Source organism: Lytechinus variegatus, chromosome 17 (genome assembly GCF_018143015.1).
Source record: "Lytechinus variegatus isolate NC3 chromosome 17, Lvar_3.0, whole genome shotgun sequence".
NCBI classification, from domain to species: domain Eukaryota; kingdom Metazoa; phylum Echinodermata; class Echinoidea; order Temnopleuroida; family Toxopneustidae; genus Lytechinus; species Lytechinus variegatus.
In genome coordinates, this window is record NC_054756.1 from 30,154,411 (window position 1) to 30,178,976 (window position 24,566).

At 34.9% G+C, this 24,566-nt stretch overlaps 1 protein-coding gene and 1 long non-coding RNA gene across 2 annotated transcripts; both read left to right on the plus strand.

Annotated features, from left to right (window-relative positions):
• Positions 1-641: 641 nt before the first annotated feature.
• Positions 642-2,910, plus strand: LOC121431328. The gene is made up of 3 exons (XR_005972111.1): positions 642-680; positions 2,118-2,242; positions 2,734-2,910. It is a non-coding gene; the product is annotated as an uncharacterized LOC121431328 (long non-coding RNA).
• A 4,187-nt stretch (positions 2,911-7,097) lies between these two features.
• LOC121431111 (xylose isomerase-like) lies at positions 7,098-24,446 on the plus strand. Its single transcript, XM_041628610.1, has 13 exons — positions 7,098-7,357; positions 10,413-10,489; positions 11,210-11,330; positions 11,745-11,838; positions 13,552-13,689; positions 15,499-15,608; positions 17,261-17,356; positions 18,977-19,060; positions 20,037-20,163; positions 21,275-21,380; positions 22,047-22,229; positions 23,460-23,534; positions 23,833-24,446. The coding sequence occupies exons 1-13, from the start codon at positions 7,291-7,293 to the stop codon at positions 23,914-23,916; spliced, it is 1,362 nt and encodes a 453-aa protein (XP_041484544.1). The 5' UTR covers positions 7,098-7,290; the 3' UTR covers positions 23,917-24,446.
• The last annotated feature ends 120 nt before the right edge of the window (positions 24,447-24,566 follow it).

Below are 24,566 nucleotides of genomic sequence, written 5' to 3' on the forward strand. Positions count from 1 at the left end.
AAAAAGACATTTTGCAGAAAATGCTGTAGATTGCGAATACCTAAGAATGATTTTGATTGAATAAAAAAAACCTCTGTCACTTTTCACATTTGCAAAAGCTTTTGCAATAATTGGTCACTATAGTTTGGCGGGTTCAGCCGATGGCATTGTGTGTACACAGTACACACGCATAGCTAGGCAACGCAGCGCGTGAAGAATTTTGCACGTTTTCACTATTCGTACCACAGAGATACGATCTTACGTATACGTAAGCTCCCGAAGGGAGCTAGAGAGGCAACTCTTTTCGCGCGTTTTTGATTTTCCATAGGTTTTGTACATAACAAACATGGCTGCCATTTGTCCAATTTGAAGGTTGATTTTGGAAGGTCAATGTTTAATTCATGAGTAATGACGTCAAAATACGCACAATGCACTTGTATGATTGGATAAAACGCTAATGTTTTATTCATGTCCTCATGCATTAAACATTTTTTTCCGTCCCACAATTCCCTACGATATCTGTGCGAAGTGTCGTTCTTTTTGATTCTGCGAAATTCAACTTTTTGAAATACAATAGCAAGTCTAGTTATCCGTTTTTAGAATTGATGTTTGAAATCATGATTTCTAAGTGAACTTCAAAGGAGCAGAAAATCTTGGAGGAGACATTAATATCAATCTAATGACATTCCATAGGAATAAAAGTAAGTTAAGTTCAATTCCTTACTTTGATCTTAGTTGAAATTGTAATGTGTTTGCTGGGGTTCGGCGTCGCATGCATGGCTTTATGTGCAGTTTACAACGCAAACCACAATTTCCATACTTCCATTTCTTTTTCCTGTCTGATCCTAAATAAGTCTGAAATCTGACTGACATATTTTCTCAGAAAATAACATAGTTTTTCGTAGAACTAAGTTGGTTAATTGGGATGCTTCATGTCCGCCCTTATTAAATCTGTATTTCAGTTCTTATTGTCAAATATCAGGGGTAGATGTGGACTTGTTTACGGCAAAGCTGCATCAAAATTAAGCCAAATACCGTATATAGCCAGAGCGGGATGCGGACTTGATTATGATATCGCCGGTGCCAGCCGGCTGCGAAATTGCCGATGTAGGCTAGGTCATTAGGTGTTGGAAATTAATTGTCAAACAAGCTTGAGTTGAAATTTGAAGTTATAGGCCATGGGCCTAGTACTGATTTTTCGACACCGCTATTTCAATATAATTATCTGCATTTAAAATGAAATGAAATGAAATCTAAATGAACTGAATCTGTTTGGAATGATATTGGTAGATTTTGCCATGCTCAGCCTCATGGAATGATTTGAGACAGATGTTAACGTTTTTCTTTTTTTAAATAAAAGTAAGGCCCTAGGATAGGTCTAACTTAGATATAGATTTCTAAAAATAAAATTCTAGACCTGTCTGGTTTCACTTTTTTTCTACAAAGATTTAAGTTAACTTTATTTTAATTCCTGGCTGGACCATTGGACTAAAATATAATTAGCCTAGCAACGGAGTTTAATGATTTTTTTTTCGGGGGGGGGGGGGGGGTAACATTTCTTTGTCAGGGTTCAAACTGCTCAATTGTTTTTTGGAAGGGTTGAGAAAATTTATAGTGCCCTATTTTGAATTGTTTAAGTATAAGGCTAAGCAAAGAGAGCAGCTGATCCAATTGATTTATCTTTATTGTCCTCACTTGGTGTTATTTGTGGTGAAAGGCAAAGGGTCATTTAAACCTGCCAGCAAGTGAGCTAACCCTATTTTAAAATAAAAATCAAACTTAAGAGGAACTCACTTAACGTAGAGATTCAAATCAGACATGTTTATAGACTAGTGCAAAAAATTTAATGATTGTATCGCACTGATGAATGAGCGAGAGCCATATTATCACACAAATGATAATTATCCTACATCTGTCAAAGCTGGCTTGGTGTATATATATATTGAAGATTGACAAAAGACCTCACTATAGTAGGCCACGTATGCTTGAACCATTTAGTTTTTGGTCAAGACCTGCTTTTTTCTAGTTGGGAATTGTGAAAGCTGGAAACTCTGAAAAAAATTGTTTTAAGAGAGGAATTTTGTTTATCACTTTTGAAATTTTTAACTGTAAAGTATTGTATGTATATTGAATTGCAGATCCAATGGGATCCAGTTCTTAGCAGTCCCAGCCTAGTCAGAAGTACAAAGTCAAATACCATTTGCACATCACCAAGAGGTACAATCTGATGAGTAACAGGATATCTGATCTAAAAGCTTGCCAGGTATGCTTGTTTTCATAAAAATATAAAAAAAACTATTTTTTCTGAATCATGTTATCCCATAAAGTAAAGCTCCATGATGAGATAATATTCTTTTGGATTCAAATTCACCAGTATTTCCATTATCATCAATGCATACTTATTGTCCATGTCTCTTAGCTATATTAATCATACATAAAATCACTTTAAAACTCAGTTACTCTGAAGACAGAAATAAAAAAGGACAAAATATTGAGATTAATCTTTCGATATATATTTGAATGGGTTTTCACACTTAATAGAAAAAAAGTTATATGAATAATGATCTATAATAGTGATCTATGATTTTTATCTGGCAACATAAGTTACTACATGTGCATTTTCTAAATAATATTGCATGGAAGAGTAGGGGCTCATAAAAAGTTTAAAACTTCTAAATAAACTGGACTAGATGAGTAAGAATAATTTATATCAGCAGCTCATTTGGTTCCTTTCTCTTTTTGTTTACTATGCAGGTTTCACAAGCTGTTTGAGTATCACCAGGGCAGATCAAGAAGAAATATGAAGGCCAGGTTCATAAAAAGCAGTTTCTTCATTGCAATTACAGATTTAAAAACTTGAATGAATTTAAATAAATGTGTCAATACATATTGAATGCTGCTTAAACTACACATCTGTTGAAAAAAAAGATTAATTGGAGTATAGATATTTAGGTCCATAGGTTTCACACAAGATTAAAATATTTTTCCAAAGGGCACACTTACCCCCCCCCCCCTTATTAATGTTCTAATCATCTACATGTAGTACTTATAGTAGTGAAAGCACTTTGAATAATATTAGTAGTTTGAAAGGGATAGGTTGTATTCTGGTAATCTTAACAATGCAGAAAGGGCCTTTACTGAGGTCTGGGCTATGTAACATACATGCCTACAGACATATAAAAGGTGATAAGAAATAATGGATTTTCATTGAAAAAATTTGAATAATAAAAACAATGTGACAGAACAAAGGGCGAAGAAATCACTCTCAGTCCTGGACCCCAATTCATTAAAGGGGAAGTTCACCCTGAAGAAAACTTTGTTGTAAAAATAGCAGAAAAATTAGTAAAAAATATTGGTGAAGGTTTCAGGAAAATCCGTTAAAAAGTAAGAAAGTTATTAGAGTTCAAAGTTTTGGATTTGTGACGTTATAGACGAGCAGCTGCCCCATGTGTTATGTAATATAACATGCATGAATTTCAAATTTTGTATGGTTCCTGATGACTTAATTTTGTTTTCTATTCATGATCGGGTATGAAGTGATTTGTCTATTGATACACAAAAGGTAGAGTGAAAACCATTTTCAATTTTCTGAGAAAATGACATTTATTTGATTTTTTACCATTCGCTATGTATGAATGCTGCTCGCATATGACGTCACAAATCAAATAATTGAAATTCTAATAACTTTTTAATTATTTGATGAATTTTTCTCAAACTTTTGGAAATATTTTTTATTATTTTTTCTGCTATTTTTACAATAAACTTTTTGTCAGGGTAAACTTCCCCTTTTAGACTAACCACTATTCTAACTTTGAAATTCTGGTAATTACTATGGAAACATTAAAGCAACAGATCAAAATTGGGGTTCCCATGCTAGTTGCTAGTTACATTTGGGGCCAATTTACCATAATTGAAGTCCTTATGAAACAAGAACCTCTATGTATTGCTGGACATTAAGCTGTTGAATTCATTTTCTGGGGGAAGTGAAAAGTTGCACTATTTTTTTTCGTTTTAATCTCTTTGTTTTTGTAACACTGTATTGTCGATGTCCCATATAATGAACTAGATTAGCTCTGGAAATAAAAGAATTTGTTGGAAATAGAACACAGCTCTAGCAGCACTTCACAACAATAGACAATAAGCAACTTTGTTACTGATTTTCTAATGTGCAGATTTGGGAAGGCACTCTTTAGAGAAATGTGGCAATGTGCTCCCCTTTTTTATGAAGTGTCCCCGATTAGATTAGCATGCTATTTCTTGTCAGCAAATGCTGTAAGTGAATATACGTACTTATTTTTTTCAAATTTTTTTCTCTAGATTTTACCAAAAAAATACATCCCCTCTCTTGTAATATCCTTGCAATTTCTGTTGCACTCATTATAGGCATTTTGCTGATGTAATTTGATGCTTTGGTGAGAAAAAAGAGAAAAAATATTTTCATCATGTATTCAAAAATTTATTAATTAATAAACATTTTGATTTGAAATATTACTTTCTAATCTTGATATTCGTGATTTAATTAATCCACCAATTTATATTCCGTGAAAGATATGTGATGATGATGTTATTGCTACCAAACTGTGTTGTGATGAAATGGCACTGAAGATTACTTCTATATGACTGGAATATGATGGTGCTACTGATTGATTGATTGATTCTGTATGTCGGGTATCCATGCATGGGTATAATACTAGTACAACAGGTATTTAGTATCAAAATAACATGCGTGGCAAGATAGCCCATAAAAGCCATTGCAACATGGCATACTGTGACATTCAGGTGCAGCTGAATTAAAGACATGAATGAGTTTGATTTTAAAAGTGGGATAGAAATTAAAATGAAATGAGAATAATTGTTTGCTCGCATGATTATGTGGAATGTGTGTGTGTGTGTGGAAGAAAGAGAGGGGGGGAGGGTGGAATCGATAGAGAAATATAGGGGGTGGGCAGGTACAAAATTTTTATTTTATTTGGAAGTGACCTTTAAGATGAAGGGATCATTAGTGATAGCCTTGATGAGAGCAAATACATGGGGGGGGGGGTACTGGGCTCTCTTTTGTTCCCATCCCAAACTCAGACTTTAAAAAACAAATCTTCATAAGATTTGCACCAGATTGTTCATTTCAATTTCAAAATAAAGACAAAATGACCTGATTGCTCTCTTGCTCAGATTTTTCTCATCATTTTAAGTATTTACCCCACCCCCCAAAATAATAAACAAATATTTGTGGCTATTCATGAAGTGTAATGAAAATAATGGGCAGTGATGAACACCAATACTATAGAGCAAGCAGATCCCTAAGTTCAATCCTACTAATGAATCTCTTGTAAGCTTCCAAAATGTCTTCCAGGGAAATATCTAGCAAATAAATAAGTGAATTAATTGATGTAGTAATAATCGCGAAAGAATTAAAAATATGTAAACAAGAAAAGATGAATAAACAACTGAATACCTTGAGGGGGGGGGGGGTGAACGGGGAATGATCAATGACATGAATTTACCAAAGACGCAGCTCTATGAATACATTTCATATTCAATCACGTCGCGCATTATGCTAATTTGTGACAATTTGCTTATTTGCATATTTTTCCGCTGTGCGCGCAGGCCTATTTATGACCACGCCTCTGTTTCGCTGATGTGCCATGACGTTGCGGTGTCCATAGCCTTGTACGCGAAAAATGGGAGCAGTGTGCACTTTTGACCTTCCAAAATTTCCCCATGTCTGACCGGATGCAGAAGCGGAGTTCGTACAGCGACGACTTGAGTGTATGTTGGATAGGACCGTACCATTTTTGACCGGGGGGTGTGCCAATGAATACAAGTGATCAAGAAGAGTTACAAAACTGAAGGGATCAGTGAGAAAACAAGGAAAGTGAGAGGGAAATTTATGAAAACAAGTAATGCGAGGAAAAATGACAAGAAAAGGAGAGAAAGGAGAAGAAGTGAAAACACGCAGCTGAGTGTGCTCACGATATGTAAGTTGAACACCCCTGCACCGCAATGTAGCAGCCCGCCACTATACACGTAGACTGCCTGCACGATGCGGAGACAGCGGCGCGTATTAGTGACTGTGCGTTAACGTCCCATTTCTATGCCTTATAAAAGGAGCGTTTTTTGTACACGACAAAATAATAAGTACCTGACAAATCAAATTTTGCGAACGTGCAGCGCGGGCAGAAAATGTCAAGATTCAGACCATAAAGTAGAATTTTTTACAGAACACTTTTATCAATTTGTAAATCAAACAAATTAATAAAAGCTTGATTTCCGAGTTGAAATATGTTTTGTACATTCAATATTCGATATTTTAAGCTCCATATTGAGTAAGATATGCAAATCGCCCAAAAGGCAGTGCGATCGCGAACCCTAGCGAAAATTTTATAAAGTGACATGAAATAAGTTTTTTTTTAATTATTTTCCAAGTCTTCCCATCATTTTATTATATTCACTCGTCTTCCTCCTCTTATGTTTCTCCTTTTTTCTCCTCTCTTTTCCCTTTTTTCGTCTCACCCTTTTGTCTTTTTTTCTCTCCGCCAATGGGGGAGGGGGGGGGGGGGCGGGGGGCCAGTCGCCCCTCTGGATCCGCCTATGCTGCGTTTCACTTAAAAAAATTGGGGAATTTTCTTTGACAGTGATATGACGAGCCAATTGAACTTCTTTCTTTCTCTCTTTGCTTCTTTCCTCTTTCTTTCTTTCTTTCTTTCTTTTTTTTCTTCCTTCCTTTCTTTCTTTCTTTCTTTCTTTCTTCATCCATCCTTTCTTTATTCCTGTGGGATCCGTGACTGATGAACCTTCCCAAACTCCCGAGCGCTGATTGCTCTTATACCTTGGTCACATTTGTTCTACGGCGGCCGTACGGCGAGTCGAAACCAGCCGTTTTAACATTTTTGTACCAGCTACATGTCGGTGTTTATAATAAAAAAATGAATAAAACGACTGTTTCCGACTCGCCGTACGGCCGCCGTAGAGCAAATGTGACCATGGTATTACTGTCCACTGTCCAGGGAAGTCGCTCTCTCACGTCCCTCCTCTTACGTAATCACAAAGCTCAAACTTGATCAGGGAGCTAGTTGGGGGGGTTGGGGGTAATAAAGCCACGCCCCTCTACCTACCACGTAAGATCGTACTTCTGTGGCCGGGCGGGGTTACCGGTTCAACTAGATAAGAGTGCCGACGTCGTCAAGAACCGCTAGCCCGGAAAAGCCAAACTCTTCTTCTGTTCCTCGTTCTGGAATTAGCTGTGCTATTCTTCAGGATCTACCACAGGTTCGAACCTTAATTACTCTAAAAAGGAATCTTCACAACGTGGTCATGTCTCAACACAAGTCAAAAAGAGCGAGAACAGATGAAAACAACGGGTCAAATGAATTCTTCCCAGGTAAGTTTCAGAATCAGGGTATAAATCTAGCTAACCCGATCGCACCGTGTGTTTGCTGTGTACGGTACATGTACAGTAATAATTGATGCAAAAAATGACATTTGCTAACATTAACTGAAACATATGTACAAGGCATCAATAATAATTGTACTCTAAACAATAGGCAACCAGTTCACTTCTTTTCCTTGGTTCTATCAGTCTCAAAATCGATGAAAACTTTTATTTCTTCATGCGATAATAATTCACCGCCGATTTGAAAACATCACATTCGCAATTGCAAGTATCAGTGTTTTGAATCTTTAGAAATACATGATACATTAGGTTTATGAAATACGACAAAAGCTGTCAAGGGTACTGCGATCAAAATGGAAGCCAGACCTATTGAAGGTTCCCTTTTGAAAGGCAACAGACAAGCATATAGTGTTGACTTCGTGATTTAAATTACCCCCTTAATTCTCCTTCCATGCACCAACAGTCGATCTTCAAGTCTTTTCTTTAATGGCCATTGATTACTGATAAACTCATTCAGCCTGCACCTCATGTGAGGGGAAATGGTCAATATCCTTGAGTCATTTGTAAAGTCTGTGAAACAAATACATGAGGATAATGACAGGAAATGATTTGCAGACACTCATTTGAGGAATAGTTTACCTTTCTCAAATTTGGTTTCAGCATTAATTATTGTATTAATGTTATTATTATTGTTGTTAATCTTTATTAATATTATTATTATTGTTGTTGTTATATCATTATTATCATAATTTTTGTTTTTATTATTATTAGTAGTACATTTCTAAATTCTTTATTGTTATTTGTTTATATGAAAGTAGGGCCTATATTCTTTGGGAGGTTCGATGGGGAGTAAAGTCTTTTAATTGTGCATGATCTGTTTACTGACAAATAGAAACAATATTATTTCCATTTAATGATTTCAAAGATACCTTGATAGGTATGTGTTGTGATGATTTATCTGACCATCACAATATTTTAATAGTAAAAAAATTACATCACAGAGAAAAGACAAATATAGTCTAAAAGGGCTATTCCACGGTTACTCACGTTACATTTGGAGACACCTTGACTCATACTTGGAGCTGTAACTCCATTATTATTGATAGGAACTAAACATCTCCTTATCACAATAAAGTACACAGTCTGACTATCCTTTGTATAAAAACAAAACTTGGGAAATTTTATTATGCTCCTGGCAAATCTTTGGAACGTGTCGGTTACTCACGTTACATGATTTGGACATGCATAAAATGAAAAGTCTCTTCATACAAGGCTTTTATGAAAGTTGATTATATCCATTTCAAAGAAGTATATTAGGGACACAAACTTTGTATATAATTAAAAAAATAAAGAACACATGGTTTTTACTTGGGGTGCAGATAATATGGTTACTCACGTTACGGTTACTCACGTTACATTTTGTCTATGTATGGTTAACAACACACGTCATTAAAAATTCAATAATGTGTGTAAAATTCATTGCTAGGAACATCAAAAAGAGATTTTATACCAAAAATTGGAACAATTGGAGCTTTATTAGGGAGTAGGAGGGAAAAGTATGATTTTGCTTACTAATTATGCATAAATTAGCATAATCACTTAATACCAATTTGCATGAAATAAATTACTGTATAGTATTGTAGATTATGTCCAAGACAACCTGCGCGCAAATTTTCGGCGTGATCATGCGGCCAATGGCCGAGATCTCAAGGGGGGCCTGGGAGGCCCACCCCCCGGGCCATATCAACTCCCGAAATCCCCGGCCTAGATAGGGTTACAGGTATAAAGGGCATTCAATGTGTTGTTCGAACACTCTTTGAAGTCTGGTTAATCGAAACAAAGTCTTACTAATGCACTCTTGCATTGTGAATACTTCTACTAATATTCAATTTTTTTGTGATTGTATGACCACTGATATTTTGATGAACAAAGAGTCACATCAAAGAGGTGTACCCTCATTTTGCTTTTAATTAATCAAAAATAACTTCACAACTCAACATGAGACTTAAAACTTGACATCCCACAGAAAATGGTACCTAACTGAATAATTTTTACTGGTTACTCACATTACATGATGGTTACTCACGTTACAGTTTTTCTTCATCATTTTTATAAAAAATTGTACTTTTTAATGATTTTGATAGTCATCACTGTGTCAAAGATTGTTTGAAGGAAGAGAATTTAAAATCCCACCAATTAACTGTGAAGAATTTTTCTCTCAGAAAACAAAGTCATTTTTTTTGGTTACTCACGTTACATCACCTGAGCAGGTTGCAATATTCATTTTTGAATGAGTAATACAAATTTACTTGAAAAGCTGTTGTGTATTTTAAGTAATTTGACTTTTCTAAACTTCAGAAATATATAAAGTGGTATGTTGTTTACAATAACAAAATGGTAATAAGGCATATTTCATTTTTCACTATTTTTCTTGTATTTTGGTACAGAATGGAAGACACAACTTTTGACCATTTTTTTCCAAAGTATACATATGAAAATAAACTTTTTATTTCTTGTTCCTGAAACTATAATGTATGAAGGACTTAAAGTATTAAGAAATTCAAGAAAATATTGAATTTGAATTTTTAAGCTCATGTCCACCAACCTGTGGAATTGCCCAAAAGGTTTTTATTTCCAAATGTCATTATGTTTTGGTGCTCTCAGACACTTGCTCCAGTGATAATAAATTTCCACAAACTAATCAAATGACTGACTTCAACCTTGTATTCAACACTTTACACTATCCTTAACATTACTCTAAACCTAACATAAAACCCTATTGCAACCCTAAACCTACATCTTAGAGGAAATAAAGCCTGGAGCGATTGTCGTAAGCTTGTGTCATGTCACTGTTCATCAAAACAGTTCTGTTCTCAGAAAATGACAAAAGCAGATTATGATATTGACAGACTTCTGAGATTTTTAATTAATTTTTATAAGTCAAATAAAAAAAAATCAAACTGATTCTTGCAGTCTTAAAAGATTCAACTTCAACAGAGTCATCGGTAATTAATTCTTTCTTTCTCTCTCCCTTCATTTTCAGGCATTAACCAGATAAAGTACAAGCCAGATGCCAAACCAACTGATTTGCTGTGTTATAAACATTACAATGCAGATGAGGTATAAAGACAGTGGTTGTGTGAGCGGGAGTTATCTTACATTGACTTAATTTTAGAACTTTACATTAGATCTAGGAACAAATGTTATTCTTTTCCCCATACTCTTCTATCTTTTGTTCTTGATCTTTCTTTCTCTCTCTCTTTCTTTGTCTAGATTTTTCCTCTTCCTCTCTCTTCCCTTCCCCCTCTTCTCTCTGTTAGTGTAGGATATTGCAGCTAAAGTCACAATCACAAACTTGTACTGTACATACCAGTATTCATTGTAATATTTTGGCAGAAAAGATTACTTTGGTTTTACCATTAATTACAGTAAATATGCTGTTTGAAATTTTATACAAAACTGTTTACTATGTCTATTTTAAAGTAGTTATGTAACAACCTCGCTTTAAGATTTTGAACACTACAATCCTTCGGCTTTCTCCTTGATAGGTCATTTTATTGACTTGCCCAGGATTGTCCCTTAAATCATTTGGCGTGCTGCTTACCTCGCCAAACCTTCAAGTGGTTCCTATCTTTTAATTGACATATCGATCCCTACAACTCATTTGCTACAATCATCTTGCATCATCGTAAGTCGTAACCCTTGTCTGATCAAATTATTCTTTTCTGCCTGTGTTCCTCTCTTCCGTGCTGCCATCAATTCTTTTACTAATTTTTCATGCAAACAATTGTTAGTTTTAAAGTTGCCATAATGCATGATACATTATTTTGTTCTTATCAGGAGGTCCTTGGAAAGAGCATGGCCGACTGGCTTCGGTTCTCTGTGTGTTATTGGCACACATTCAGGGGTGTAGGTCTGGACCCCTTTGGAGGACCAACTATCAGCAGACATTGGGATGATGGTAAATATTCCACCCTATGCCCTGACCTTTAACACGAGTTCAGAATGCCACGCACATGAATTTCCATAAAGACCTCAACAGTTAATAGAAATACAAACTGTTTGCTTGTCCTTTATGGGGATCGAATCATGGTAATCTTTAAAAACTATTAATGAACTTGTGAGGATTTTAATTCTTTGTGCACTGGGCCATGAACCCCTCTGTGCTGAATTGTTTTCAGGGAGGGAAACAATGGATTGTTTGTTTAAATGCAGAGTTTGTACGCATGGAAAGGGTTAAATGTGAAAATCATGATGAATTTCAAAATATCATTTACTTGAATTAATATACAATGGTTTGATTTATTTTGTATCAGTGAGTTCTCAACCCCTTGATATCTATATGTTTGGTATATCTATCATTCTGTGTTTGTAGGTAGTGAAAGCTTAGAGAATGCCAAGAGACGATTAAGGGTAGCTTTTGAGTTCTTCACCAAACTAGGTATCAGATACTGGTCATTCCATGACAGGTTAGTTCAAATAATATTTACTGTGAACTTAATAATGCATTGAACAGTCTATATCCCTACAGAGATACTGGAATACTACTCACTGCAGTAGAGTATGTGGGAAAAAGTCAAGTAATTTGCACTTTTTTGATTAAAAATACTGTTAGATAACATGATTGTTTAAGAAATGGACTGACAATTATTCTTTGGAAATCACAAGCCAAAGGGAACTGTTTCTTAAAAAATCTGCCGCATTAGATTTTTCAACTGGGCCCCTCGCTGACTTTTTACTTTTAAATATCACGCAAGACCAAATTTGTGATGCGCGGGTACATGGTTATAAAATAATGTACCATTATGTAAATTCATGTCAGATCCAAAACTGCTCAAAAACATGAATTCATGTACAAATCCAATGAAAATTGTGAATTTAACCAAAGTTCATAAATGTATAATTATTTTTCCTTTCACTGATTAAACTAAATTAATTTTGTCTTGTTAATGATCAGAATTAAGTCTGCAGCAATTTCATTAGAAAAAAAAATAAAAAAGTAAAAAAAAACAAGAAATACCGGTACATAAGAAATTATTTTTAAGAAAATTCCTAGGAAAAAATATTCACCCTTGAAGGCCAAGATCTCAGGGGAGGTGGGGGGCGGATTCTGCCCCTCCCCGGCTGTGAGATGGGCGCAAATAAACCGGCTCTGTTGAGCCATGTTACTGTGGTTGCTTAGCATGATTCATATTGATTGATTATACTCTCTTTAAGTCTTTATAATTGAAAGGAAATCATGATTAATATAATCACATATAAATATCAGACTTATAAAATGCTACAATTACCGGACTATGGTATTATTTACATGTGCTCCAATAGCAATGTCTTTAATTGGAAGACTACGGTATTACATTGCATATACAGGTACATGAAACTAGTAAAAATAAAAGCACTTTAAAATGTTAGCTTAGATATAAAGACCCCCCCCTTCCCTGATAAGCAATCAGAACAGTATCTCAGGCATTAAAAATCTAAGATTTCTACAAGTATGTCTAAGTTTTAGAGTAGACTTTATTCATGTATCTTGTAAAAAGTAATTATATTAATTTATTTCTACCCTCTATTTGATTTTGCTAATCCTACTGGATTGATATCACAGAGGTATGTTTGCATTATCTAACAAAGATTTATTTATTCTTTGTACATATACTCTCCAAGTAGCTCAGCAAATATTGTGTATTGGCTCAGCAATACATTTGGTTATCTGATTGTATAGATGACATGTACCTACATCTATACGCTGTACTTCTGATTCATCTGACAAAACTTGTACTAGAGCATTCTGCTACTGTATCAAGACATTTCATAGATTTTTATGAATACCCAAATGCTAAATAATTATGTCATTTTTTCAATTCAATTCATTTTATTCAATCATTTAGAGATCAACAGACATTTACCTGAATGCACAATTATTGAAAATATAGTTTAAATGATTAGGTACACTCATAAAAGCAGAAGCTTGCTGAGTGGGACACCTATATGCTGCCATTAGTTCTTTTGATATAAAAATTTAAATGAATGAAAACTTGATCTAAAAGAAGACAATGTGGAGATAAATGGACTAAAATGTTTTTTCTGTGTTACCTAAAACTTTCAGAATTTGTTATTGATTGTTTTTAGTCAGAATATTTTATTGGTTATTGTAAAGATGTTGTTTTCTTCCTAATTGGCAGAGATATAGCACCAGAGGGCGCTACAATAGAAGAATCTAATCGCAATCTTGATGAGATTGTTGATCTTGCTCTGGAACTCCAGAATAAAACAGGAGTCAAGCTACTCTGGAACACTTGTAATCTGTTCTCACACAAAAGGTAATATGTGATGAAATTATTTTTGTAACATATTCAGGTGACTCACTATGTAAGAAATGATTATTATCAAACAATGCTAGGCTGTATTGTTATATATTGGAAGTTTTTCTTCAAATGCATGTTCGCTCCTTGTTAATGTTACCATTTTTTGTGTTTTGTTCTTTTGTTGAATTATGTATTTCTCTTGTACATGTAATCCCACATTTGTTATATGTACATGTATACCTTGTACCTTTCTGCTTACACAGAAGGTATCCTAGCTTATCTATTGTAAATTTGCTGGCATTAAAAAAATAAAGTATATTTGCGTGGAAAAAAAAGTGTATAGATTATTTTTAGAATTTTATGCAACAGATATAAAACCCTCAATAGCCTCAGTTCCTATGTGTGCAGGCTTCATGTATGATTGCATAACAGTTGTGTAGTAGCAATATAAATACACTGTAATTGAATTAGCTGTGTTAATCCGGTTGTTTATCTAGCAGGTTTTTTTTTTCCTGAATTTAAATTTCATGATTGATGAAAGTGAGTCATATTTTAGAGCATTTTCCTGTGCTATAATATGCTTTTTACACTGCACTTTTTGTCAGATATTGGTGGGGTTAAGGGGGGGTCTTAGCCCCACCAATTTCCCGGGGTTAAGCTTAGCCCACTTCGTTTTCACACTATGTTTTAGCAAAGTGGGCTAGCACGGTACTATCTGGCCCTGCAAATAAGCAGGGTTAGCCGGCTTATTGTGGTGCTAGCACCACATTTGCGGTGCTAAGAGATGCAGTGTGAAAACGAAACAGGGCTAAGGAAAGTAGGGCTAAGCATCAACCAATCACAGTCCGGGGTTAAGGCATTAGCCACGGTTGAGCAGATAGTATGGGGTTAAGAAAGACAGTGTGAATCGAAAAAAAGATAGTATGGGGGTTAAGGATAGTCCGGGGATAAGGATAGTTTGGGGTTAAGGAAATGCAATGTGAAAAGCATATTAGGGTGAGTGTTCTGCATTGAATTCATGAATGTGTCAATTATTGAATTATTGTGGATTCCCATACAATCAATTTGCTATGAAAACACATTTGCATGAGAGCATACCAGGTCTGTATAGAGGCCATCAGCTGTTTATGATGAATATTTGGTCATTCATCTAGCCTGCTTGGCGTGTATTTACAAATTTTAAACTCAAAGTCTGACATAGAATTAGTACAATATAATCTGGAATGGGCAATAATCCCAATTTACTCCCCTGCTGTATAAGTATCCCTCAATTTGAAACATGTCGTTGACCATTTTCCTACAGTTGAATGTCACCCTCCAAAAATTGTTCTCACCTTATTTTAAAGATTCCATTATTTTATACTCTGTGTAAATCAAGCTCTTTGTATGTATTAAGACTTCTAGAGTTATGCTCTCTGTCAATTGAATAAAGGATATCCTAATCAGTGACACAATGCAAATACTTCACAGATAATGTGTTCTCAATGTACAGTTGTGCTCAAAAGTAATTTAGTAAACCCCACCATAAAATGCACTCCTCAATGCTGAGTGTTGAATGTAGACAACACTACAATGTAGGCGAGCCCAGAGAAACAAACTTTTATTGAATGTAAGATTCAATCATCTAAATTCACTCCTAATCTGGCAAAACAGTTTACATATGTTCATGTTCAGGTCGGGTTATTGAGAACCCTGTAGATTTTTTAAAGAAATAGTTAAAAGCAAGTTGATGATGAAATGTGAAGCTATTTTATTTTGAGCTGCTGCTAGTGAATATTTTTATTTACAAAACCTCAAGAGAACTTCTTTGTAATTTGACTATAGATACATGAATGGAGCAGCCACCAACCCAGATGCTCATGTTGTAGCATACGCTGCAGCAGCTGTCAAGAAAGGACTTGAGATTGGAAAGAAACTTGGTGGAGAAAACTTTGGTGAGTTCTTCATTCGTAGTTGTATGATTTGTTTTAAAGAGAGGGGAAATGAGAAGGAAGAAGAAAAGGAAGAAATACCAAACAGGAAAATGTTAATTATCATGATAAGAATAATACACAAATAGCGGAATAGGCATGAGTGCAATGGTGTGAGATTTTGCATGAGGTGAAAGAAAGATGCTCTATTCAACGAGGCGTTAGCCGAGTTGAATAGAGTGTTTCTTTCTTTCACCGAATGCGAAATCTCGCACCATTGCACGAATAAGAATATTCGCTATTTGTGTTGTACAACGCCTCGGAATCTAGCGAAAATATGAAATAAACAAGAGTTTTTCCCTCCAGTAATCTATGAAAAGGGAGCAAAAATATTGAAAACAAAAAGCAAAATCCCACAAGCTGGGCCCACAAGCGCACATGATCTTGGACAGCATTGCGCATTTAGCCAGCGGGCTGTACGCGCATTGTCACCTTATTCAATGAAATCGCATTGTGACGTCACCTCCTAAAGCCGTGCAATGGTACATTTTGGATGGTACGTCTTGTGTGCAACGGTACGAATGTGTGACATTCAGCCTCCCATTTGATCGCGTACAACAAGATAAGTAGGCGTTGTACAATAAAGAATAGGAAAAGTAATAATGAAATGTATTTAGAATAAGAATGAAAATAAGAATATAAAGAATATGAGAATATAATATTATAAGAGTATAAGAATAGAATATAACATAACAGAATATTAGATTATACTACTCCAAATCAAATCACATGACATTCAGCGAATTGCACTATTGCATCCAAAATACACTATCCTGCACTCTGACGTCAGAGTGCGGAATAGAGCAAGTTTTGGAATTATCTAGAATTTAGATCAAATATACATGTAGCATTCAGGGCAACTCAGTTACATGGGGGGGGCCCCGGGGGGCCAGTAAAATATTTTGCTGTACACACGCGTGACCAAAAAAACACGTTTAAAGGGGTGTTTTTTCAGTTTTGGACGCGGTCCGCGCTTGGACTCGTTAAGGGTATAAAAAACACAGATTTTCAAGAAAAAGGGTGGTTTTGAAAGACTGGTAAATGGTCAATCGCGGTGTCCAGCGTATTTAGGGTATGTTCTTTTTCCCCAAAAGCTTTCTTTAAAAAGACTAGCCAAACGTGTTTAGGGTATGTTTTTTTCCCCAAAGTTTTTTCCCCTGAGGTAATATTTTGGCGACAACTTGTTTAGGGGTCAAAATATGTAAATAAAGCCTGCGAAAAACTTGTTTAGGGGGTTATTTTTTACACAGAAAAAACTTGTTTAGGGGGTGTTTGGAAATTCCTTGGTCACGCATGTGTACAGCAATATATTTGACTGGCCCCCCCCTGGGGGGGTGTATAAAAAAAACAATGCAAGCATTCTTGTGTGTATAAAAAAAACAATACAAGCATTCTTGTGCATAGAGGACCTAAATAATGAACTTTTTGCTCGACTCACCAAATGGATATACCGCACTCGGTCCTGGGGACCTCGGTGCAGTATATCCATTGGCTCTTCTTACACATCATTCATTATTTGGCCCTGCATGCACGCACTTACATGCATTATTTACAAATGAAAAAGAAGAAGGAGGAGGAGGAGGAGATTTCACATTTTCTTTTGGTTTTATTTGTAGTATTCTGGGGAGGAAGAGAGGGCTACCAAAGCCTACTCAATACTGACCTACAGGGAGAACTCTCTCACATGGCTAACTTCTTTAAGATGGCTGTTAGTAAGTATATATTCACTAGATCAAGCCAGAATATAATGAATGAATATGTACCAATCATTTTGGAAACATTTATCAATATTGCATTTTTTAATTAAGATAAAGATTATTATGAACATTTTATGTGTAAAGAAAGAGGGGTGCAATACGAGAATGATAATCGTCATATTAGATGAAGATGAATGCAGGTAATAAATAGGAGACAGAAGTAGTAAGTAGATAGATCAATGCATTGGTAGAAAGAGACAATGGCCCATATTCTGAAGTCAGGTTTAACTTAGACCATGGTCTAACTCTGCTAAAATTATGGGAAGCCCTAAGTGTCAACATTTTTATCAAGTTGTATGCTTCTTAGGTTTACTGTGCTCTTTCCTGATTCATCGATGGTGAAGACAATCATCTATTTATACTTCCTAGACAATTATGAATGATTTGAGAGCCAAATGAGCTGAAATGTATCTCTACTGTTATTTATTAAATGTAACAATTGGCTATCCATACTTAAGCAACATCTTTAAACCTAAGTTTAAGTTAAACCAAACTTCAGAATATGGGCCAATATGTTTTTGTATTGTTTTGCTACTTACTAGATAGATGTATGCTAATGATAGTGATGTGGAGATTATTTTATGTACGTCATAATGCTAGGACAGATTATTGTCAGGATGTACATTGTCTCACCCTGAAGTTAAACAGATCTCATTAAAATGTCAAATGTTATCAAATTCTTTTATAATGCTCTGTGGGATATGAATTTAATTTGAATGCAACACACGATCAATGTTTTGGACAGAGTTTTAATATTTTGTCTTTAGTATATGATGTTTGACGTTAGTATTTTGAGGTCATTGAAATCTAAAGAGCTTTAAAGGTCAAATATGATTTGTCTGTCTTGGAAACGAATCTCATGGCATGCACTAGCAAGCAGAGAAAATATGATTCTCAAGTCATCATTTAAAGGTCAAGTCCACCCCAGAAAAATGTTTATTTTGATAAATAGAGAAAAATCAAAGTAGCATAACGCTGAAAATTTAATCAAAATCGGATGTAAAATAAGAAAGTTACAAAAATTGAAAGTTTCACTTTGATTCAGTGACGTGGAAATGAGAGAGTTGATGATGTCCCTCACTTAATATTTCTTTCGCTTGTTTGAATTATACAATATTTCAATTTTTACAGATTTGACAATAAGAACCAACTTGACAACACCACAAAATGTTAAAACAATGGTAATAACACATGTTCGGGGAGGAATAAAAATTGGAAAATTGGAATATTTCATGTAATAAATATAAAAGTAATAGTGAGTGTGTGATGTCACCAGTCTCCTCATTTGCATACCGACCAGGATGTGAAAATTACTGTTTTGTGAAATTAAGCGAAAATTAAAATTTTGTAACTGGTAATATGTTACATACATCCGATTTTGATAAATTTTCAGTGTTATGCTTGTGGGATTTTTCTCTTTTTAGTCAAATCAACTTTTTGTTGGGGTGGGTGTGTCCTCTACATGTAAATATGTTGTTTTATTGTAGAAAATTGACCTATATGTATGGTGTGCATTTTTGTGACATCACTGATTTTTATCGAGAATTTGTGGGATATTATTTTTCTTTTTAACAGAATACAAGAATGAGATTGGATTTACTGGACAGCTTTTGATTGAACCCAAACCTAAAGAACCTACCAAACACCAATATGATTATGGTAAATATGCTTGATATCTTGTTTTAGAGTTTTAAATGTTAGAATTTAATTTTAAATCTCTTAAAATCCATATTTCATTGTTCGAAATAGCACCAGAAATGAAATACTCAGAAAATTTGTTTTGCCCAATTGATCTTGGGCCCGGCAGCCACTGTGCAGCACCAGATCGACGGGGCTCTATCCCTTTAATTGTTGAACACCAAACGGTAGCAGCAACTCCAATAGCGTCTTTTGGTCTGACGCGGCCGGAGTTTGAACCCCTGAACTCCTGGTTGGGAGACGGACACTCTACCAACTGAATTATTGTCCTTTAGGAAACATTTGTCTAAAGCCTAAGTGGGATGTAAAGCTAGTTTGTCCATATTCATGTATTTTGATATATTTCCATGATGCTTTCATCATATTTTATGAAATTTTTGTGATATGTTTATTATCCATATATTTTAATAATAATAATAATGCAGTTCTGTATAGCGCATATCACATTAGGTCACAACGTCCCTATGCGCTTCCAAAGGACTTGAATATTATTACCCTGGCTTTAGCCCCGCAGCCTTTTTACAGCGCGGTGGTATTTCAAGGAATAAATTCCTTCCAGATACCCATTCACCTCATCCGGGTTGAGTGCAGCACAATGTGGATGAATTTCTTGCTGGAGGAAATTACGCCATGGCTGGGATTCGAACCCATGACCCTCTGTTTCAAAGACAGAAGACTAATCCACTGGGCCACAACGCTCCATATTTTGATATCATGTAGATAATTGTTCATATTTGGATTCATTATATGGTTCTTCTGCATTTGTACCCTTTTCATCATATTTACCTTTTATAGAGATTCAGTTTATGTTTAAACATGTATTAATGAATATAACAAAGGTCAGATTTGGATGGAGGTGCTGGTCCACTCTCATATTTTATGATATTATTCAGTCATTGATAGTGAGATGATTTATTTTTGTTATTATTTTTTTTAGATGCAATGACTGTGATCGGTTTCTTGGAGCACTTTGATCTTGAAAATGATTTCAAACTGAACATTGAACCAAACCATACCATGTTAGCAGGACATGCCTATGAACATGATATTGTTATGGCTTCTGCGTAAGTATGCTTCTTTAATATCCCCCCCCCAGTATTCTAGTTTGAGAAATCTCACCCCGGTCAAATCTTCATTCAGGTGCAAACATTGCCCCTACCATTGAGTTCTACTGTTATGTAGTATGTATTTAACTTCATGTTATCCTTTCAGCCATTCACCTTCACTTGTTTACAAACTCCCCCAATGTCATCTAAGAATTCCCCAAAACTCATTACCATTTAACTCCTAAACACTGACCGTAACAGACCAACCCTCAGTGACGTCAGCTAACTTCAAGGAACAGAAGTTCTAAGAAGTATGACTCACACTTCCAGCCCCAGTCACTTGCACAGAGCATCACCACACCCCTTATACCAGAGAAAGTTTGATAGGGGTTACCTGTAGACACCAATCAGATCAAGTTTAGATCTCTCCCACCTTAAATAGTTACACCCCTAAAACTGATGATATAGATAAGACTTCTTGATTATTAGAGATATAATACTAGACCCACACTCATCCATATAGACTGACTAACGTCAAGACTTAGACGTCTATCCAATATTATTTTAACTTCATTCCAAATCTTAATCTTAGACTTCAAAACTCTCATATTCATCGTCCTATTCACAACACTACACCATCCCATTCTGCTCAGGCTGTATACATCCACTACTGATTCGACACAATTAATATTCTTTCAATCGATGTAGATTTCACTCTAAAAGCCATTGCATACAAGCATAAATTATTCTCTGCTCAGATGGAAAATTTGATATGTGTTTGGTTAGATTATTTCTGAGATGTTGTCATTGGTACTGACTTGTAATGATTTTGAAAATACAGGTCACCTTTCATTAGTCAACCTGAATCACAGGCCCATTTAAAGCTACTGAAATCTTTCAATTGATTGGCTGCTAGTAATCTTAGTATAGAAGTTGTGCATTAGTTATTATAATAAATCTTAATGAAATAGAACCCAGATCAAAACATTTAATGTATCGCTTCTTTTTTTTCCTGATAAATTCAAACAGATATCTTTGATCCCAAATAACATAAGTACTGACAAGTGTTTTTGGATGTTATTACCAACAATTTGAAGTAAACTGTTTTATGTCTGTAATATTCTTTTAGTCTTCGTATGCTTGGATCTATTGATGCTAATACTGGATCACCTGATCTTGGTTGGGATACTGATCAGTTTCCTATGGATATCAGAGGAGCTGCTGCTATATGCAAGGTAACTACCAGACAATTATTAGTCTTTAATACATCAACAACTTACACTGTAAATCACTGATATATCAAAAATATTACAAACCTATGAGTAGAAAGCTTGGGCAATTGAAGCAACTGTATAGCATGAAAAAAAGAAGAGAATGAATACAGTTGTAGGTCCAGTATTTTATGATGATGGTGATGGTGATGGTGATGATGATGATGATGGTGATTATGATGATAATGATGATGATGATGGTGATGGTGATGACTATGATGATGATGAAGATGATAATGATGATTGTGATGATGGTGATGATGATGATGGTGATGATGATGGTGATGATGATTATGATGATGATGGTGATGATGATGATGGTGATGATGATGATGATGATTATGATGATAATGATGGTTATGGTGATGGTGATGATTATTATGATGATGATAATGACCTTAATGATGATGGTGGTGATGATGATGATGATAGTTATGGTGCTGGTGATGGTGATTATCAATTTGATGATACATTGAGTTTTAATGATAACGGATGATTGGGATGATGGTGAACATCTTTACAGAGATTAGAATGATGAAGAGGAGAACCTTGGGCTTTAAGTAGACTGTTGGTTTAATTTTGATGTTGGTATAAAATTATTTCTGAATGAATTGATTTGACTCCTTACAGTGCATTATAGATCAAGGTGGTTTAGCTCCTGGTGGTTTAAACTTTGATGCTAAGGTACGTCGTGAATCTACAGACTTAGCAGATATGTTCTATGCTCACATTGGAGCAATGGATTCCTTTGCTAGAGGACTACGAATTGCTGCTAAGCTCATCACCGATGGACATCTTCAAAAGATGGTAGAGGTGAGGTGCAAGGATTCTTAAGAATATTTTTCAAAAGATATATTTGAATTTACCTTTAAAGGGATGGTCTGGGCTGAAAATATATCTTAATATGTAGAGTAGAATTCACTGAGCAAAATGCCGAAAATTTCATCAAAATCGGAGAACAAATAATAAAGTTATTGAAGTTTGAAGTTTAGCTATACAGTCGTCGTGAATATTCATTAGATGGGCTGATGATGTCACATCCCCACTTTTCTTTTTGTATGTTAGATAAGATCTTAATTTTGTCAATATTTCATACTTGTGTGAATAATATGTTTCCTTTATAATGAAATAAGTTGCAGCAATAAATATCTAATGTACTAAATCAGTTGTCAATCCAATTTTTCTAGTTCTCGGAGGAAAAAAATTGGATAAACCTAATTTCATATAATAAAATACAAAAGAGCAAGTGGGGATGTGACATTATCAGCCCACCTAATGAATATTCATGATGACTGTTTTCACAAAATATTGCTAAACTTTAAAATTCAATAACTTTGTTATTGTTATTTGATATCCGATTTTGATGAATTTTTCTGCATTTTGCTCAGTGAATTCTACTCTATTTATTAAGCTATGAATACTTTCAGCCCGGACCATCCCTTTAAATTCATTTATGAAAACTTCTTTTCTCATATTACATTAAAGCCTTTGGCAGTGGCATACCTTGAAAACATTGTCAGGAGTGACAAAGATCAACACCATTAGTTGTAGCACTTTCTTGAATTATCTTTGTAAATATTAACTCCTTGTGTGCTGGGCCATGAGCCCCTCTGTGCTGAATTATGTTCAGGGAAGGAAACAATGGATCTTTGTTTGAGCATGAAATGTGAAGTTCGCGCGGCACTGAGTGTTCTTTCGTGCGAAGTACACATTGAAAGGGTTAAAGACTTTATTCCAGACACTACTGTATATGCAGAGGTCCATTTCAACAAGCAACATAGTATACATAAAGACACGCACACATTTCTGAAATAAACAGAGAACATAGAATAATCTACAAAGAAAGGAACAGGGAAGATGCTATCAGATTGCTATTTGATAATACTAAAAATAAACAAAGGAAAATACAAAAGGGCGTATTGTCAGATAAGTACATGTATTATGAACATGTGGCAAGGTAAATAATTTATTTAATTTACAAAAAAAAAACTTATTACATGTAAGTCCATGACTTATAAAAAGTTCTTTTCATTTGATATTTAGGATCGTTATTCCAGCTTTACTCATGGCCTTGGACTGAAAATAGCAGAAGGAACGGCTACTCTTCAGGAATGTGAGGTAGGATACGAGGGGAATGAAACCTTTGGAATAAGTAGGCTTGTGTTGAAATTTTTTTTTAAAGAAACAGATCAACGACAGTGAGAAAAATCAAACAAACAATGAGAAAGTTATGAGCATTTGAATATTACAATCACTAATGCTATGGAGATCCTCCTATTGACAATGCGACAAGGAAGTTTGATGTCACATGTGAACAACTTTCCCTCTGATGGACTGTAAAATAACCCCAAAATGTCTCTTCGTTTTTAATATAGAGTATATTTGTAATATTCCCTCGTTTTCTTTCCTTTTCCAGGCATTCATCAAGAAAGCTGGAGAGCCTTCTGTCACCTCGGGTCAACAGGAGAAATATGAATCGCTTGTCAATCGCTATGTTTAGATCTCGTCAGAGTGCTTGCATTCCTGCTTGCCGCCCATTTATTGGTTTGGCCTTATAACTTTTGATGCAGAAATTGTACAAATCATTAGTATATTTTGTTCAATAATAATGGTTAATGTGCTTATTTTCTTCACTTTATGTTATTTTTGAAATGTCCAAAAAACATTTCCAGTATAAATCATGTCTGATGGTAGATATACCTGCAATTGGCATAGAGAATTGTTTGATGCGGTGTGATGGATATATGTTTGTGGATTATATGTATATATGCAATTAGTATTCATTTTGCATGAATTGATTGAAATTAATTATGGACTTAACATTTTTTTTTCTTTTCCCATTGTTTGTGTGCTCATTGTTAAAGCAAAGCATTGAAGAATTTTGTGCGAGCTTCTTTTTTTTAACATAATGTGTAAGTTTACCATTAATTTGAATCTCAAAACAATATTTGATTACGACTGTATTTTGATATTGAGATAATTGCAGATATTCACAATCAGTTATATCGATCATTTATTTTATTGATAATTGAACTGTCATGATTGCATTCATGGAAATTTAAAAAAATGAATAAATTCCTCTTTTGTCATATTTGCATTCGTGGAAACTTAATAAAATGAATAGATCAATTCCTATCAATTATGATACTT